General features: G+C 30.2%; 2 protein-coding genes and 1 non-coding gene across 3 annotated transcripts; all 3 read left to right on the top strand.

Annotated features, from left to right (window-relative positions):
* Positions 1–9634: 9634 nt before the first annotated feature.
* Positions 9635–11763, top strand: LOC130510464 (uncharacterized). The gene is given in 4 exon segments (XM_057006798.1): positions 9635–9784; positions 10331–10570; positions 10573–10736; positions 10993–11763. Coding segments are annotated over 4 exon segments (1116 nt in total). The 5' UTR covers positions 9635–9669; the 3' UTR covers positions 11590–11763.
* Positions 11764–12640: 877 nt separating this feature from the next.
* TRNAF-GAA (transfer RNA phenylalanine (anticodon GAA)) lies at positions 12641–12726 on the top strand. Its single transcript has one exon. It is a non-coding gene; the product is annotated as a tRNA-Phe (tRNA).
* Positions 12727–14318: 1592 nt separating this feature from the next.
* LOC108853399 (early nodulin-like protein 11) lies at positions 14319–15430 on the top strand. The gene is made up of 2 exons (XM_018626814.2): positions 14319–14553; positions 14817–15430. The coding sequence occupies exons 1-2, from the start codon at positions 14358–14360 to the stop codon at positions 15260–15262; spliced, it is 642 nt and encodes a 213-aa protein (XP_018482316.2). The 5' UTR covers positions 14319–14357; the 3' UTR covers positions 15263–15430.
* Positions 15431–19870: the final 4440 nt, after the last annotated feature.

Genomic DNA, 19870 nt, shown 5'->3' with positions numbered 1-19870 from the left:
TCAATTGGCATTAATCTTTCGCCTCTTCATGTGTAAATCTGGAGTTCTCTTTAGTGACCATATCTTTCGCCTCTTCATGTTGATCAAACTTTAACCCCAACTCACTTCATGAAGCCAGTAAATTCTTCCTTATAATTTTCATGGCATTCAAATTTTTACTGAGCCAGCGCTTTGACCTTCTTCAGCTCTACATATTTATTCTTCAGCGTAGATTCGTAATCACCAACTATGTGTTCGATGTAACCAAGTTACTCAAGAAATATACAAAGAGAAGAATTATGATCAACCAAATTCAGCAAGAGATAAGAATTGATTAGGACTTACATAGATCCTGGTACAAAACACTTCACGATATCATCTCTTGACGCTAATTATTTTAGGGAAGAGGAACTGTGTAACCCTTCAAAGAACTCGGCTGGTTCATCATGGTTTAAAGAAGATCATGTCATTTGACCGGCCTAATTTTTTTTATCTAAGCCAATTCCTGCCGAGTGCCGACTCTCAGAATTGACTCTTTGTCGCAATGGCCAAGTTAGTCTAAAGGAAGTTACTTATGTCGCCTGGGGGAAACTTGGTTACTTCTTCTATAATCGCAATAACGATTTATAAAATAGTCCCTCACTATTAACATACGCCATAACCGCTGGAAAATATTATTGTGGCTCTTAAAAGTGCATTGAAGTTCTTCAGCGCCCAGTATGAAAGTTAAGTTTTGAATCAGTCGAAGTAACTCATAAATGTATATACGTTAATAACCGTTAATATATATACTCCCTCCGTTCCATATTTAGAAAAAAAATTGTTTCAAAAGATACATTTACTATTTAATAGAAAATTGTAAATTTCAAAAAATTTAATAGTGTTTATTAGATTTATATTGCTTAAAAAATATGACAAATTGTTATTCACAAAACAATGCATTTACAATCAAAATTTAATGTGTTTTTTTAATATATATGAAAAATCTAAAACATGTATCTTTTTGAAACGGAGGAAATATATATATAATATATTCTTCTTCTATAATCGCAAGAACGATTTCACAAGCACTCCCTCATTACCACCACATGCCACTACCGCCAGACAATAGCATTGTTGCTCTTAAAAGTGCTTTGAAGTTCTTCAGGACCCAAATACGTAAGTTCAGTTTTGAATCTATCTTAGTTTCAATACTACTAAATGTATTTATATACTAATAATCGTTAATGTATTATATACATATATTAATTTTACTATGACTAAAGTTATATATAAGTAAGACATGATTAAAATTTGAAAAATACTCTCTCCATATCATTTTAAGTGATTTTTAAAGTTTTTGCACATGGATTAAAAATATACTTGCAGTTTTGGTAGAGTTCGGCTCAGTTCGGTTGAGTTCGGCTCTGTTCGGATAGTAAAACTAGAACCGGAAAATAGCCAAAAAATGGTTTTCATTCGATTCTCATTTGGTTCCGGTTTTCGTTCAGTTATTTTGGTTAGTTTGGGTAATTAAGGTTAAATATTTTGGAATAAAATACAAAAATAAAATATTTTGGATAAAAATATCAAATAGTTAGAATGATTCAAATAAAAATGGATTTTTTGGGCTACTGTGGATATTTTTATCAGTGGATATTTTGGATAAAAATATCCGGATAATTTTGTATACTTCCGGATAGTTTAGATACTTTATAATAATCTAGTTTTTTTCAAATACTTTAGATACTTTTAATAGATTTTAAAAATTACAAATATATATTTTTAGTTATGTTATATGTATATATAATCAATATTTCATTTATTCAGGTACCCGTTCGGTTTTCGGTTCAGTTACTTCAGATATATATAAATATAGGAACCATTCGGGTATCTGATTATTTACGTCCGGTTCTGGTTTAGATATTTCGGTTTGGTTCCGGTTCGGTCTTCGATTCTGACATGTGATGATGCAACAAATATATGGATGTGCTATCAAGTCTACTCCTTTATGAAGTCTATGCCCTGATCTTCTACTTATAAAATGAAACATTTGAATCAATCTAAGTTTTCATCAGTCTGTGATTGCAGCCTACCATTACCAGAAACAACGTTCAATTCGTTCGCCCGGATGGAAAATGAGCTGGAGATAGGTGCACAAACCAAAAAGGAAGGGATAGGTCCATGTTCAAAGGAAACATCCCTCACTCATGCATTAGTAAAAAAACATGTGATGTTACATATAGTTCTCCCTCATAGTGTGAAACTTTGGCATTTGTTAGTTGGACCAGAATGATATATTTCTTCAATCTGGGAGTGTACTCTAGGACCTCCATTTTTATAATTACTTGATTGTAGCTCAGATACAAAGGAAGAGAGTTGACATTCTGAGGGAGAGAATGCACCAAACTTTACAATAAAAGCATGGAGAGTAGTCCGGATCTTGTGGTCAAGTAGTAAGTTGAGGAGTTTGGGACGTTAATATGTTTCAGCTTCAATCCACCAACTACGCGAAACTAAGTCATATTATTCGTGGATACTAACACGGATATGTATCCGTTCTTACGCCCCATTTAAATATCCGAGAAGATGATATATCCATGGACTGCACTTCCACTTAGGAATTTTTTTTTTTTCACTTAGGAATTAGTCTAGGTTTTTCCATAGATCTAGAAAATCTCAGGTTAATCTAAAAGAAAAGCATGGAGAATAGAACATGATTTTAACATCAATGAATCTAGTACATATTATTGATTCTTGTGACGTAAAGTGTTAAAGCGTATACAAAAATGTCTAATAATTCTCATTGGCTTGAGAAAAATCTTGAAACAAATTTGGCATATAAAACTGTGCAAAATTTCTACATGGCACAAAATGCATAAATATGCATCTTAGTAATAAAAATGACAGAAAATAATATTTTTTTGCATAAGAACATGTTAGTGAGAAGAAGACATGTTTTGTGGAACAAAAATTGGAAACAAAAAATTTTAGGTAATATTTAGATTTGGAAAAACGGAAAAACGTCTTTAGAGAAATTTATGGAGTATTTGTCTATGAATCAGGCACAAATCATATTCCACACCTTGTAAACAAGGTATGAATGGTGACCAAATATGAAGAGAAATAATGTATTCTCTACCGTTTCTAAAAAATTACCATTAATAAAAAAATAATTTTTCCTTTTTTATTTTTAATTCATTTTATTGTAGAGGAATATAGAATAATAATGTTCCTTAATAAATAAGATAGAGAATAATCATTCTTCGTCATTTCTAGAATTTCATTTCTATAGGTTTATTTCCTATTCGTTCATAATGTTCCTATAACAGTTAGATGTTAAACCCAAAGATGAATACGTAGATTAGGTAACTACAGTTTGAAAGAATTTTGGCATATTTGAACTTGTTTTTTCACCATGCAATAAAACCAGTGTTAGAAAAAAGATAAGATAACCAAAACTGTTAAAATTTTGAATTTTCATAAAAGACAAAAAATAGACTTTTCTAATTTTTATTAACTTTAAGGATTTTGTAATTTTATTACTGCAATTTGCTTTTAACAAATTTGATTTTTATGAATTATTTAAGGTTTCGATTATTGATTTCGTATTGGACCTCAGATATTTCGGGACCCACAATAAGTATACATATGATGGTGGGTTTAGCATTCCAGTGTAGGTACTAAATATATGAATAATCATTATTTCCTGCAATCTATTGTATTTCAGATCATAGAAAAAACAGTAAATTAAATATTCTTCTTCCACAGATAAATGTACATTAGGTAGATTGTAAGTTCCAAAGGATGCATATAATTATGTAACTAACTGAAATTATATTCTACATAGTCATACATGTAGGCAGTAGATTAGCCTTTCTACTATTCATAGAACAAAAATAAGATTATATTTTACCTGTAATTACACAAAACAACATAAATATACATCTTAGAAGTAACAAATGACAGAAAATAATATAATTTTTTGCATACGAACATGTTAGTGAGAAGAAGACATGTTTAAAACAAAAATTGGAAACAAAATTTTTTTAGGTAATATTTAGATTTGGAAAACTGTCTTTAGAGAAATTTATGGAATATTTGTCTCTAATTAGGCATAAATCATATTCTACACCTTGTAAACAAGCTATGGATGGTGACAAAAGAATGAAGATAAATAATGTATTCACTACCGTTTAAAAAAAATACCATTTATAAGATAATATTTTTTCCTATCTATTTATTTAATTGTAGAGGAATATAAAATAATAATGTTCCTTAATAAATATTATAGGGAATAATCATTCTTCGTCATTTCTAGAATTTTATTTCTATAGGTTTATTTCCTATTCGTTCATAATGTTCCTATGACGGTTACATGTTAAACCCAAGATGAATACGCAGATTAGGTAATTACAATTTGAAAGAATTTTGGCATATTTGAACTTGCTTTTTCACCAAGCAATAAAACCAGTGTTAGAAAAAAAAATAAGATAATCAAAATTGTGAAAAATTTGAATTTGCATAAAATAAAATAAAGACTTTTTTTAATTTTATTAACTTTAAGGATTTTGTAATTTTATTTCTGCAATTTAAGTTTTTAGCAATTTGTGTATTATTTAGAGCTTTGATTATTCGTTTTGTATTGGACCTCAAATATCTCAGGACCAGCAATGAATATACATATGATGGTGGATTTAGAATTCCAGTGTTGGTGGTAGATATATGAATAATCATTATTTCCTGCAATCTATTGTATTTCAGATCGTAGAGAAAACAGTAAATTAAATATTCTTCTTCCGTGAATAAATTTATATTAGGTAGATTGTAAGTTCTAAAGGATGCATATAATTATGTAACTAACTGGAACCATAGTCTACATAGTCATACATGTAGACAGTAGACTAGACTTTCTACTATTCATAAAACAAAAAACAAAATTATATTTTACCAGTAATTACACAGCACAACATAAATATGCATCTTAGTAATAAAAAAAAGAAAAGAAAATATTTTTATGCATAAGAACATGTTAGTGAGAAGAAGTCACGTTTTGTGGAACAAAAATTGGAAACAAAAAATAGGTAATATTTAGATTTGGAAAAAATATCTGTAGAGAAATTTATGGAATATTTATTTCTGAATCAGGCATAAGTCATATTCTACACCTTGTAAACAAGGTATGAATGGTGACCAAAGAACGAAGAGAAATAATGTATTCTCTACCGTTTCTAAAAATATTACCAGTTATAAATTTCTTTTCTATTTTTTATTCATTTTATTGTATATGAATTTAAAATAATACTGTTCCTTAATAAATATGATAAGGAACAATCATTCTTCGTCATTTTTAGAATTTTATTTCAATAGATTTATTTTCAATTCGTTCATCTATACTATTAAAACATGATCCTATTGGCTTTTTTACTAAAACTACCCCTTTCTTTAATAACATTGCATATTTCATTAAGGCCAATCAAGTAATATTAATAACACATCTATATTGGGTCACTTTTTTTAAATTCAGCCCATTGCTCACATCATCTCTTTTGGGCCATTTGGGCCGATTAACAAATCAGATTCAATTTTTATTTTTTTCGGATTGGGTTCGAGTCGGATCTTTCCGGGTCCGGGTGGGTTCGGTTCTCATGCATAAGAACCTGAAAAATAACCAAATAACCAAAATATCTAAAACGGGTTCGGTTATTTATACTCAGAGTAACCAAAGTATCCGATTCGATTCAAATTTTTGTATCCAAATTACTCAAAAGTAACCAAAAGTAACCAAAAGTAACCAAAAATATCCATTCTATACAGTTTTTTTGGGTAAACTTTTATCCAAACTATCATATTTTATCCAAAAATACTCAAAAGTACTAAAAATGACTACTATAGTTAACTTATGATATTAATTTAAAATATTAAAATAATTATAAATATGATTATAACATATATTTTTAGATATATATTCTAATTTCGGGTATCTTCGGGTACTCATTTGGTTCTCGGTTCGGATCGGGGTCGGATCGGTTCTTCGGATATAGCAATTTAGAATTCATTCGGATATTTACCCCGGGTCTGATCGGGTTCGGAACCCTGATTTTTGGGGCGGTTTTGGGTTGGTTCTTCGGGTCCGGATATTGTGATCATGCCTATACTCATTTAAAATGAAACACGATAAAGAAAGATAAAAAGCTTAAGTCTTTTATAAAAAAACAAATATATGAAAATATGACATTTATTAAATATTTGTCAATTTAAAAAAAGATAAAGGAAAATAAACCCGCGCTTTAAAAGCGCGGGTCAAAATCTAGTAATGTTCTTATGACGGTTACATGTTAAACCCAAAGATTAACCACGTGTTAATGGTCTAGTGGTTAAAACTCAATCTAGAAAGTCATGGGTTCGCGCCGCTCGGAGATGATTATCTTGAGGAACCTTCGGGTCCAATACAGAGAAGCCTGCTAATATGTGGCCACTGGTGATATTTATATGGGGTGATCACCAGCCTTCTTGGATGCCTTCGGCGGGTCCTTAGTGGCTCAGATTACCCGGACGGTCATTAGACGCTAGTCAGATCCTTTCGAGGCTCCGGATACCAGGGTCATCAAGAAAAAAAAAACTCAAAGATGAATACGTAAATTAGTTAATTAAAATTTAATTTTTTGGCATATTTGAACTTGCTTTTTCACCAAGCAATAAAACCAGTGTTAGAGACAAGATAAGATAATTAAAAATTTTAAAATTTTGAATTTGCATAAAAGACAAAAATTCTAATTTTTATTAACTTTAAGGATTTTGTAATTTTATTACTGAAATTTGTTTTTTTAAGAATTTTGATTTTTATGTATTATTTAGGGTTTCGGTTATTAATTTCGTATCGGACTCAAATATCTCAGGACCGGCAATGAGTATACATATGATGGTGGATTTAGAATTCCAGTGTTGGTAGTAGATATATGAATAATCATTATTTCTTGCAATCTATTGTATTTCAGATCGTAGAGAAAACAGTAAATTAAATATTCTTCTTCCGTGAATAAATTTATATTAGGTAGATTCTAAGTTGTAAAGGATGCATATAATTATGTAACTAACTGAAACTATATTCTACATAGTCATACATGTAGACAGTAGACTAGACTTTCTACTATTCATAAAACAAAAAATAAAATTACACTTTACCAGTAATTATACAACACAACATAAATATGCATCTTAGTAATTAAAAAAGACAGAAAATATACTTTTATGCATAAGAACATGTTAGTGAGAAGAAGACACGTTTTCTGGAACAAAAATTTGAAACAAAAATAGGTAACATTTAGATTTGGAAAAATATATTTAGAGAAATTTATGGATTATTTGTCTCTGAATCAGCATAAGTCATATTCTACACCTTGTAAACAAGGTATGAATGGTGACCAAAGAATGAAGAAAAATAATTTATCTCTACCGTTTCTAAAAACATTACCATTTATAAAAAAAATTCTTTCTATTTTTTATACATTTTATTGTAGACATTTATAGAATAATACTGTTCCTTGATAAATATGATAGAGAATAATCATTCTTCGTCATTTCTAGAGTTTTATTTCTATAGGTTTATTTCCTATTCGTTCATAATGTTTCTATGACGGTTACATGCTAAACCCAAAGATGAATACATAGATTAGGTAATTACAATTTGAAAGAATTTTGGCATATTTGAACTTGCTTTTTCACCGAGCAATAAAACCAGTGTTAGAAAAAAGATAAGATAATCAAAAATTTTGAAATTGCATAAAATAAAATAAAAAGATTTTTTCTAATTTTTATTAACTTTAAAGATTTTTTAATTTTATTACTGCAATTTAAGCTTTTAACAATTTTGATTTTTATGTATTATATAGGGCTTCGATTATTAGTTTTGTTTTGGACCTCAAATATCTTAGGACTGGCAATGAGTATACATATGATGGTGGATTTGGTATTCCAGTGTTGGTAGTAGATATATGAATATTCATTATTTCCTGTAATCTATTGTATTTCAGATAGTAAAGAAAACAATAAATTAAATATTCTTTTTTCATAATTAAATGTACATTAGGTAGATTGTAAGTTCTAAAAGATGCATATAATCATGTAACTAACTGAAATTATATTCTAGATAGTCATACATGTAGATAGTAAATTAGACTTTCTACTATTCTTTTTTTTGTCAACAGATTTTCTACTATTCATAGAACAAAAATAAAATTATATTTTACCAGTAATCACACAACACATATTTTTTGTAAGATTGCTTCTAGTTTATTAACACTGTGTATAATTTTCTATATTTTTCATCTAGGGGCATCAAATGTCCAAAATGGACAAAAAATAATTTATGGCAATGGACCGTAATTGTTTTCTGTTCTATTAAAGCAACTTTTTACTCCCTCTATTTCATATTAAGTGTCTTTATACAAAAAACTTTTCGTTGCAAAATAAGTGTTGTTTTAGTATTTCAATGCAGAATTTATTAACTTTATTCTCTTGTTTACTTTTTCATTGATTAAAATATGAGTATGTATATGGGTAATAATGTTTTTATATTGAAAATATGTAAAATTAAATGATTTCTTAATCCGAGTGCAAAAGTCTAAAACGACACTTAATATGAAACAGAGAGAGTATGATTTATTGTATATACTTTCAGTGTTTTAATTTGAACTAGATCTTGATCCGCGCAACCGCGCCGATGTTTATTTTTAGTTTTATATATATATTTGGGTTTTTAGTAGTATTATTTTTAACGTTAATCATATACTTAATTTCTTATATAACTATTTCAAATACAATAACTTTATAATTTACATGTTATAATTAATCACTTGTTTAAAACCATCAAATGTATTTATCCATTTTTGTATACATGAAGAAATATAATTAAAAATTATTTTGTATTAAATTTATGCTAATCCACCTTCAAAACTGAATTTATTTTTACCAATATTTTTTATGCTTATACATTTTAGATTAAAAAACCATTTTAGATAATATATTATTATATATAAAAAATTCTAAGATATGTTAATGTTGTATATGTATTATATAAATTTCCTAACATAATTATCATTATAAAGTAGATAAAAATATGATATAATTCTAATTATTCATTTTATAAACTATAAATTAATATATTAATGTATAATAATATTTCAAATTTCGAAATTAATGAAAATATTTAGATATAATTTTTGAAAATTAAGATTTTATTAAAATCTTTTCAAATAGATTTGTTAGAATTTTTAAATTAATATGGTAAAATTAATTAGTTACAGTAATATTAATAGGAAAGAAGATAGCATTAGCTATATTCTAAGAATAATTTAAAATTTAATGACAACTTATGTAATATACATATGAACAAAATATATGGTTAGGATATTATAGAGTAATAACAAAAATATATTTAATAAACATTTAAATTAATGGTTTAACTTAAAATACCACACATGAAATGAGCTGTGACTTATGTTTTAATATATAAGATTTCAGTTTCCAAAGTCATAGAATTAACTTTTTAGATTTTTTTCAAAAAGTTTTTGTAATTTTGGATTTCTTTAAAAATATTAGAAAACATATTGCCTTTTTTGGCCTTTTTAGTCAACATAAACCTATTCTAAATTGCTTTTAAAAAAAAACCTCTGTCGCTGTCTCTCTCTCTCCCCCAAAATTTGAATTAGGATGGAGTTCAGATACAGAGCCATCGACACCGATCGGCCACCTCCTGTGAAGGACACTGCGCCATCTCAGTCTCCGAATCCAAACTATTCCTTCTTCTCGGCAATACCAATCCCAGGTTTCCTCCTTCTCATCTCTCTTGTCACGATAACAAGTTGTTATGATTTGACTGGCTTAACATATTTCAAACAGGAGATTATACGCATAATACGTTCGTTAGACAGTTTCTGTAACGTTATCGTGTTGAAGTCTGGCGAAATCTCTTGATGTTTTTTCATGTAACTGACACTGAAACATGATTGATTGTGATCATGAACTAAAGCTCAAGAAGCACCATAATTTAAAGGCATATAAAAAATTGAGTGAATTGGTTTAAAACCCTAAAAGAAGGATGAAAGTAAGAGAATATCTATAATGTGACAAGTTTGTGTTTATGGAGGAAAGTATCATGGTGTGGGATTTAGGGTATTGGCTTCATTAGAGCAAAAATTTAGTGTATGGGGTGCAATTTCTCAAAAAAATTTAGTGTAGTGGTTTATTCGATTTTTTATATGCTTTAGGCACCTCAATACATAGGTCATGGCCTGCTTTGACATTGTATCACGCCTTATGTCTCGAATTTAACATTTGTACAAACTCTTTTTGTTGTTGTCTGTATTCTTAGGATGCAACATAAGACCAAGAGGGGACTATGTCCAACGAGAGATTGAGAAGGAGCAAATCCGTCGAGAGATCATTGCAGCGGAAACTGCGAGAAGAAAAGAGCTTATAGCTGAGGTTGCACAGGAGATGGCTATAGAGAGAGAAATGGCCATAAAAAGTATCGCAGAGAAGGAGGATAAGATAGCTACGTGGATCACTCAAAGGAAGCTTTCAACACATCAGAGCCACAACAACAACAATTTTCTAAACTGAAGCGTACTTACAGTGATCCTGCCATGTACACAAGCCCCAACAGTCTAGTTACATCACCAATGAAGAAAATGCCTCCATTACAGCAAATGCTTGAGGCTACAAAAGCTAAGGAAACATCTGTCCTCGAGTCTAACAAGGACAAGTTGATTATATTGGTAAAAAAAACTTTCATATATATATATATATATATATATATATATATATATATATATTTGGTAAAAAAAAACTGATTTCACCTCTTTACCGGAAAACCCATACAATTTAAATAGTCTTTTCCAGCGAAAATTGATCCTGAGTGGCGGAGTGCTTACTAGACTAACTGTTTGTTCGTTGTTGTTTTTTTTTTCATATTTTGATAGGGAATAAGGAGTGTTTGTTTCTCATATGTTTTTCTCTTTAATTCCTTTGTAGCAGGATAGGCCTGATCCTATAGGAGAGGATACTCAAACTCGTCTTGGAAGAGCTAAGCGTAAAGCAAAGGATGTAGAGGGTGGTTTGAACGAACCTTCCAAAAGAAAAAGACCGTTTACGTTTTGGTGCGACCTTTGTAATGTTGGAGCTTATAGTGAAACAGTCATGAGGAATCATGAGTTAGGCAAAAAGCATAAAGCTGCTGTTAAAAAGCAGCCTGAGACGAAGGCTGCTTCAACCTCTCATGCTTCCCTTACAGCTCCACAATCAGAAGCTATCACAGTAGTGGCGAATAAGCAACGTCAGGAAGTGGATGAAATGGCAGAAAAAGAAACGGGAAAGAAGATAGAAGGTGAGAAGAAAAAGAAGGTAATCATTCGGTGCGAAACTTGTAACGTTGTGACGTATTCTGAGAGTGTGATGGAGACTCACATGCTTGGGAAAAAACACAAGGCTATGCTTAAGAAACATTACTCTGAGCAGTTGCTGGAGACTCACAGGCTTGAGAGGGAAAAAGCATCTACAGTCTCAGTGAAATCTTTAGATGCTGATCCAAGCGAGGAAGCAATGGTTTATTTCTTGGGAGAGAGCCTCTAGCTAGCTGATTTAGCTTTAGGTTATATGGAATCAGAGATTTGAATTTCATTTAGATATGAAGAAAGTGTTCTTCTCTTTTTATATTGTATTTTTAAAATTATATTTGGAACCTTGAAATAGAGAAATCAGTGCCATTAGAAAGACTTGAATATGTATGTTAAATGGAATCATGATCTCCCAATATTATACTCCAGTTCCCAACGCACCTATGTAACAAAAAGCATCCGCAAGATCAATAGATCATGTTATGGGCGAGGAGAAAAGATGCCAAAGGCTATATTTACACCAATGCCCTAAATGGACACTAGATGGGATGATCAACTTTGCAACGTGTATGTTGCAATCAATAAAAGGAAGATAGTACACACATTAAAGGATAAATCTCATTTTTTTTGACAACGTATGTTTATTTCATTAGTCAAATTTGAGATATCCGAAAATCTATATCAGAATAGAATAACCAATAAAATAAAACTTTATATAAATTATCTAGCCCATCTGCTGCTAAATTACTCGCCTGATGAATATAGGAGATAAAGAAATTCTAGAAATCCCCTCTTAGGCTTGAAATTTCTTTTTAATTCCATTGAGAAACTTTGTCATCTACCTGATCATGAATCACCAATATCAGCTTTTAGCAATCCATGAAAATGACACCAATAATGATAATCAAATAGCAACATAGCAGAAATAGCACCATCTCTGTAATAAGTAAATGCCTCTTTGTCTCCAGAAGTTGTCGGAATGACTATCGGCTACAACTGTAAATGTTTTATCAATAAATTTTCATTTATACGCGATCTTGGCATAGGTAGTAATCCGTTATATAACTCTTTTTTTATTTCCTTTAATTTTTCTTTTGTGAGAAAATTTTCTCACAAACAAAGGAATTTTATAGTACGAACTAACATAAAAGCGGACTCGTTTCTAATAAAAACAATATTCTATCTACTTTCAATTTTTCCAATCAAAAAGGTATTTATTAACCATAATCTAAGAAACGATGAACAACTCACTATTCACTCAGGTAATCAGTCATAATTCTGATGTCGGAGAGATGGCCGACTGGTTGAAGGCATAACATTGAAAATGTTATGTAGATTTTGTTTACTGAGGGTTCAAATCCCTCTCTTTCCATACTTTCAACTAAATAATCAATCTTACGTGATTGATCCTAACGTATCAATATAGAATATAATATTTATTACATCTATTCCATGAACGGAAGAGGGGGATACACATTATGCCATAATTTTGAGTCGGAAGAAAGAATTCAAGAAGGCAGATCTATTCATTCTATCGATAACCGAGCCGAATCTGGTGTATCGTAAGGGATTTGTTTTTTCTATTGATTCCTACGGATTGGATCAAAAACAATTCTTGAAGGAAGTTTTCAATTCCAGGGATGACTTGAAGAAGAAATATTTATTGGAGAGATTCATTGTTAAAAGATCATCAAAGATCTTTGAAAAACACGTATACAGATTATAACAAAAAAACTCCTTTTGTCATTATTGTATTTTAGTCTAAACTTAAAAAAAATCTTAACAAACCGATACCATTCTAGAGTATTTTATCTCAATACCACCTCGACTTCAAAAATACTATATAAGAATCTAATAAAAGCCATTACTAATTTCAAAATGATAAATCCATAATTTACCAATTTAGTTAATTTGTGTTAGTTTAATATAATAGGTGTTGGTGTTTATAAAAGCTCTCCCATAAATTGAAGGAACATTATAAATGAGAAAGGCATATCAATATAATTCAACATATATTTATTACGATATCCAATTTCCTTCATATTTTTCTCAACAAACAAAGTAATTAAATAAATATATAAAACAGTAATTATAATACTGTCGTTTTTAATAGGAATATATATTTAAATTTCATGGAAAGAAGTGGTTGGAATTAAATATCATGTGACAATTTGTAAGAAGAAACCTTAAAAGATGAAGACGCACTTGTATGCAAGATTTGATCAGTTAAAAATATAACAGCAATATTAAGTTTCATATAAATATATATTAGTATAATACTTATATATATGTATATTATATTTATAATTATCAATATTAAATTTATTACTTATATAATTGATTATTTATAAGGTATCGAATAGAGTTGATTGTTGGTGATTTTTTAATATTTCTAAATAAATAGATATAGTTGCGTGCAAGAAAATATTGCAGTACATGTATTTCACAATTGTAAACATTTTTTCTAAAGTATGACATATTTGTCTTTATAAATGAGTTCATGTGCTATATTGCACGGATTCTTTATCTAGTATTAGTAATAACAAATTTTAATGATATATATCTTTCATGAAAAACTTTAATAATATGTATTACTCTGTATCTTTTAAGTATACTTGTTTTATATGTCAATAAATTATCTTGTATTGAAAATCGGATATAGATCTTTTAAAAATATAAAATTTATTGGAGAAACAACTCATAAAATCTACCACTTAGTTAATTTTGTATTTACTTTCAAATTAAGAACCTGATAATATTTTAATATATATATAAGGATTAATGAATCCAGTAGATATTGAAAGTAATAATTTCTTGGCTAATTGGTAATATTCCTTTACATTTCTAGAAGATCATGTTCTTGATAATATCTTTCTTGCATGTTTCAACCCAAATCTTGTCCGCGTCCTTCTAACTCTATATAAAAGAAAACCCATTTAGTTCTAAACCATAACGGCCAATCTTTTTCATCATCCGAAGAAAAAAATATTTAAAGAAGAAGAAATGGCGCCTTTGAATCCTGTTTTGCCTCTAGTATTCCTCTTATTGACGACGTTCTACCACCTTGGCGAGGGCCGTGAGGCTCACACATTTCTTGTGGGAGGATCAGCTAACGGATGGAAGGTTCCAGAATCATCTGACAACAAGACTCTCACCCATTGGGCTGAGACCCAAAGATTCCTAGTAGGAGACAGTCTCGGTACAGATCTCCTATTTCTTTAAATTTTGTTCATCTTATGTAACGAAATGGTCCAATGGATACAGGGTTAATACTTAATAGCGATTATTAATCATGACTATTACGGTTTTTTATATGAAAATGTTTATGCTATGTATTGATTTTTTGGTTCACACTATAGTTTCATGATGATTTATGAGTCGATATAAATTAATTAAAATATAATTATATAAACCACTAATACAAATTCAGGCTTGTTTTAACATTATTTTTGCATGTGACAGAGTTTGACTTCGATATGACGAAAGATTCGGTGTTCCAAGTGACAAAAGAAAACTACGAAAAGTGCATTACAGAAAATCCATCGAAAAACTATACACACAATAAAGTCATCCTGAAACTTGATGTCTCAGGTCCACACTACTTCATCAGTGGAACTCCTGGTAATTGCGCTAAAGGTGAGAAACTGATCGTCGTGGTTGCGTCAACTGGACACCCGCCCGCACCACCCTCGCCCAAGCCCGTACCACCCACGCCCAAGCCCGTACCAGCTACTGCTCCACCAACTCCTTCAAAGCCTTCTACTTCCCCAACACCAGCTACTGCTCCACCAACTCCTTCGAAACCTTCTACTTCCCCAGCACCAGCTCCAAACGCTGCCGCTGGGTTGGTTGCTGGAAGTGGCATCTTCTGGGCCTTTGTTGCTGTCATTGGATTCGCTTGGGCTTAAGCCTCTTTATTAAAAGATGAAATATTTGTTATGGAACCAAATCAACTATGTTCTAGAAAATAATGAATTATCTGAGTTTATGTCATATTTGACATTTACTAATAATTAATTTACAACATTTTTTGTTCTTGTCAACAAATTTAATTTTAATACATACTGTATCAGTTATTGTCCTAGCAATGATTAATCATCTTGGTACCTAAACATATCATATAAGTTATTTAGTTGACAAAAATAAATGACTGACCATGGCTTGATTGTTTATAAAACGCTTTTTCCCTAAAATTGTAAAACGCTTTTTTCCTAAAATTGTAAAATGCTGTCACTAGGTGATTTTCATTCAAATACTAAAAAAATATTTTATCACCAAATATTTCTAGATCAAGTTTATTCATCATGTTTATGAATTTTAATATAACTAAATTTTGATTTACGTTTCCACATCACCACAATCCATGATAGTTAGTAATATAGTTGCAAATGTTAAAGTTTAAGATACGTTGATTATTTTATTTTCTGTACAAACGACGTATTATATATTTTAATAATTTTAACTTGTGTCGCATTGAATTATAGTTCATTCAATTATTTTTAGCTTAGTAACTTACATAAAATACTATAATATTTTTATTTATTATTTGTAAAACTAGAAAAATTCAATATTTATATATAATATTAGCTCAATTAATTATTTAAACAATAAGTTAATTATTTTCACAAACATTATGATCTTAGAAAGAAGATAGTTTCCACTAGTCGTTTGTGATAGATCTATATTTATGTAGCTTCTTAGGTCTGTTATACAAAAATATCCAAACAAGCTAGATTTAAAATCTTGGTTCTCTGGAGTTTGGATACAACTTGAACCGAACCGAAACTTGAACTAAGATCCGAAAAATCTGAAATTAGTTAAATATGTTAATGTTTTTTTATATGTTAAGCTAATTTGGATATTGAAAGAATTTTGTAGCTTGTTTTATATGTTATTTTGAATAATTTAAGTTAGCTTAGGTAATTCAGTTAGTTTTAGTTATATTTATGAATAAATTATATAGTTTGAATATTTTTTATCCATCTTTTCTTACTACTTGTCGGTGATTTCAGACATTGGTTATACGAATATAATCCGGAGGAACCGAACCCGATCCTATAATTAGTAAAATCAAAATGGAACTTATGAAAATAATACCGAAAATTCTAAAATTCGAATCAACTGAACTGAATCCGACAGGGTCCAAAACACCGAAGCCTATAGATTACTAGAGTTTTCATACAACAGAGAACATCAACCATATTCAGGCGAGTACGACAGGAGTGGAAGACATGTATGTATGGCAATGGAAAAACCCGGGGATTACACCGGGGCTATTACTCCTTCGTGGATACATACGGATTCTCCTCACAGACTGCAACACTGCCCGATAATTTTGCATGGCAGAAGCATGTGTGAACAGTGAAGACATCGCTGGAGTTGAAATTGTTCATGTGGAAACTGGCTCGCAATGCCTTACCTATTGCTGCTAATCTCAAGGCTCAAGGTCTTAATATCAACTCTACATGCCTACATTGTTGGAATATTGAAACCGCAGCTAACCTTTTTTGGAATGCCCTTTTGCACGTCAAGTTTGGAAATTTACCCCAACTAGGAATCCCATGTTCGCCTCTACTCCCACCTCAATCCGCCAACCTCTGGCTCAAGCGCCGACTATTGTCTGTCTGCCTCCAACAGGTATCTCTGCATACATCTTTTCTTGGGCATGTTGGTCCTTATGGAATGCGCGAAACCTGCTTGTGTTCAAAAGTAGAAATGTCACAGCTCGCAGTGTGATGATAGAGCCATCGAAGGAGCCTGAGAATAGTTGGTGGCTCAGTCACCTACTCCATCTCTGCTCCAACCTGCTCGTCCAACCTGCTCGTCGAGACGCATTATTTTTTCCCTACCTTTGAATACTCTTATTGGCAACACAGATGCTGCTTGGTCGTGTTCTTATTTGTTTTCAGGCGGGGTTGGGTATTCAGTCACTTTAACTAAAACTTATAACTATAGCTTCCCATTTAAAACGATGCATTCTAAATAAGCTGATATAAGAAAACATAAACAACTCCCCGGGTCTATTAGGGTTCAACTCCTCTCTAGTGCGAGATTATTAGCTCCATACGTGGCCACGCGGATATGGGTCCATGCTTACGATCTATTTGAATATCCGGGAGAGGGTCTATCCGTGGGCTGCACTTCCCAGCCGGAGGTTAGGTATGTATCTTTAATAGACCCGGATTTAACCCTTTCGCTTTCAAAAAAGAAAACATAAACAACTAATATTTCACATAAGTCTATAACCATCTCTATTATGTGAGGACAAAATGAAGTAAATCGGCAATAATGTTGAAATATCAGATAATATTAGAATGAAAATGAATATTGATTAAGTATCGAATGTTCTATAATTATTTTAAATGATCTAGGATTAAGCTGACTGAAGTTAAGGAACAATTAGAATGCAAGTGTTGAGGCCGGTTTCACATTAATTCAGTCATTTTTCTCTGTTTTGCCTGAAATCCAATACTTCAACTGTATCGATAGTCTTCACTCCTGTTAAGTTTAATGGCATTTGATGTATGGAAATTACATACAGGCGTATGTTAACGTGTTCTGAATTAATGTATATATAATAGAGCATACATGGATCTTAAACTAAACAGAACGAGAATAGTCTTGTTTTAGCCCAAACATTGTATCAAATGAAATTCTTGGGATGAGGATAGTGAGCATAACAATTTTCAGGGTTAATCTGTAGAATGCTTTCGTAATTTTATACATATTGTCTTCCTCCATTAAAATACTGAATCTATTTTTCTTAAACAGATAAAGAGAAGAAAAGCAGAAGAACTTAATCGTGGAAAAATAATAAAAGTGTTAATATAAACTACATCTATCTAGCTATACTAATAAAGTAAGCTTTTTATCTCCTTGGGGAGAAAAATGTCATGTGGCATTTTCTTTTTAATAATTAAAATATTTTTTTCAACTTAAATTTAATGAATTTTGATATTAATTGTGAAATAAATGGGGGGAAGGGAGGTTAAACTTTTCTTGATACATGTCTAATCGTTTATAAGAGTGTTTTGAATCTGACCCAGATCCGTAACTGAACTGATAAATCTGTGACTCAATAGAAATCGAGTTTGAGTTTTATTGCAGCACTGGTTGAACTAATAGATAATTTTTATTTTTACTATTTTTAGTTTAAGTTTATTTTGAAATTATTTTTTATATTCCAAATTTCTAATTAAAATTTTGAAATTTAAGTTTTATTTTCGTCTTCTTCTTCTTCTACATTATAATTTACGTTTGCAAAAAAAATGAATCATGATTGTGCTTGAGCTGCACGTCCGTAAAACAGACTGAAGCACGATGAGATTTATTATTCCCCTACACTACAATTTACTTTGGCGAGAAAGGTGAGTAAATTTTTTTTTTTTTATTTAATTTAATTTAGTACAAATCATTACATTTTTAATTTACAGATAAAATAAAATAAAATCATATGATCATATGAATTACAAAACAGAGTTTGGATTGTTATAACAAATCATTACATATGAAGAAGAAAAACCTGGCGAGATTGATTTTAATAAGTTAGAGAATGCTCTTACTGAAAAATATCCCAAAAATGATGAAGTGACAAATTTAGAAAAAAATTGTTAGTAAGTTTTAAAATTTAGAGAAAACCAAAATTAGTTGATGTCATCTGGTGTTAGTTTATTTTTGTTATTGACAAATTATTACAATAATGTTTTAATTCTGGTTTATTTTGGATTGGAAAATGTCTTGATTTTTTTAGATGTCATAATTCTTATGTTACACTTTTTTAAATAGTCTAAACTATTCTTAATATTTTGTATGTACACTTAAAATTCTTAACTTTATTTTTTATATATATTTGTTTTCATAGCTAATATATTACTCCCTTTGTTTTTAAATAATAGATGTTTTGAGATTTTCACACTTTTTAATAAAACATATTAAAACTTACTTATTAGTGCATAGTTTTTTGTTATTTTATATTTCCTATATTTCTAAACCAATAAGATTTCAAGAAATGCAATTAATGTTTTTGAGATTCATAATTATTCATAATTAGTTGACAAAAATTACATTGAAAATATGAAAAATATATCTTTTTGAAACAAAAAAATTTTCTAGAACATACATCTTTTAAAAACAGAGGGAGTATTATATAACAAAACTAATTTGTTTATGAACCTGCAATTCATCTGCGGTTAATCCAATGATCCAGTGATTCGATAAATCATCTGATTCAGTGTCCGGGTCGGGTTTCAAAACACTGGTTTATAGGATTTTTTTGTATTTGATGTTGACGATGGAGAATATAGCCTCTACAATTCTCCGTCTTTAACGCAATCGACGTAATCATTCATATAATCAATCCAGAAATCACATTCATCCCACCATCTCCTATTGAATGCTTCTTTAGTTCCTGCTTTCTCAGTTTCATTGTATATGTATAGATGGTGTGAGAGTTCGGACGATACTCCCTTTACTTTTTCCAATTCAATCATTGTCGAATTTCCAGTTTCATTGCTCGG

The sequence above is a fragment of the Raphanus sativus genome, chromosome 4 (genome assembly GCF_000801105.2).
Source record: "Raphanus sativus cultivar WK10039 chromosome 4, ASM80110v3, whole genome shotgun sequence".
Taxonomy (NCBI): domain Eukaryota; kingdom Viridiplantae; phylum Streptophyta; class Magnoliopsida; order Brassicales; family Brassicaceae; genus Raphanus; species Raphanus sativus.
The sequence above is the reverse complement of the archived record's forward strand: the minus strand, read 5'-3'. Positions and strand labels throughout refer to the sequence as shown.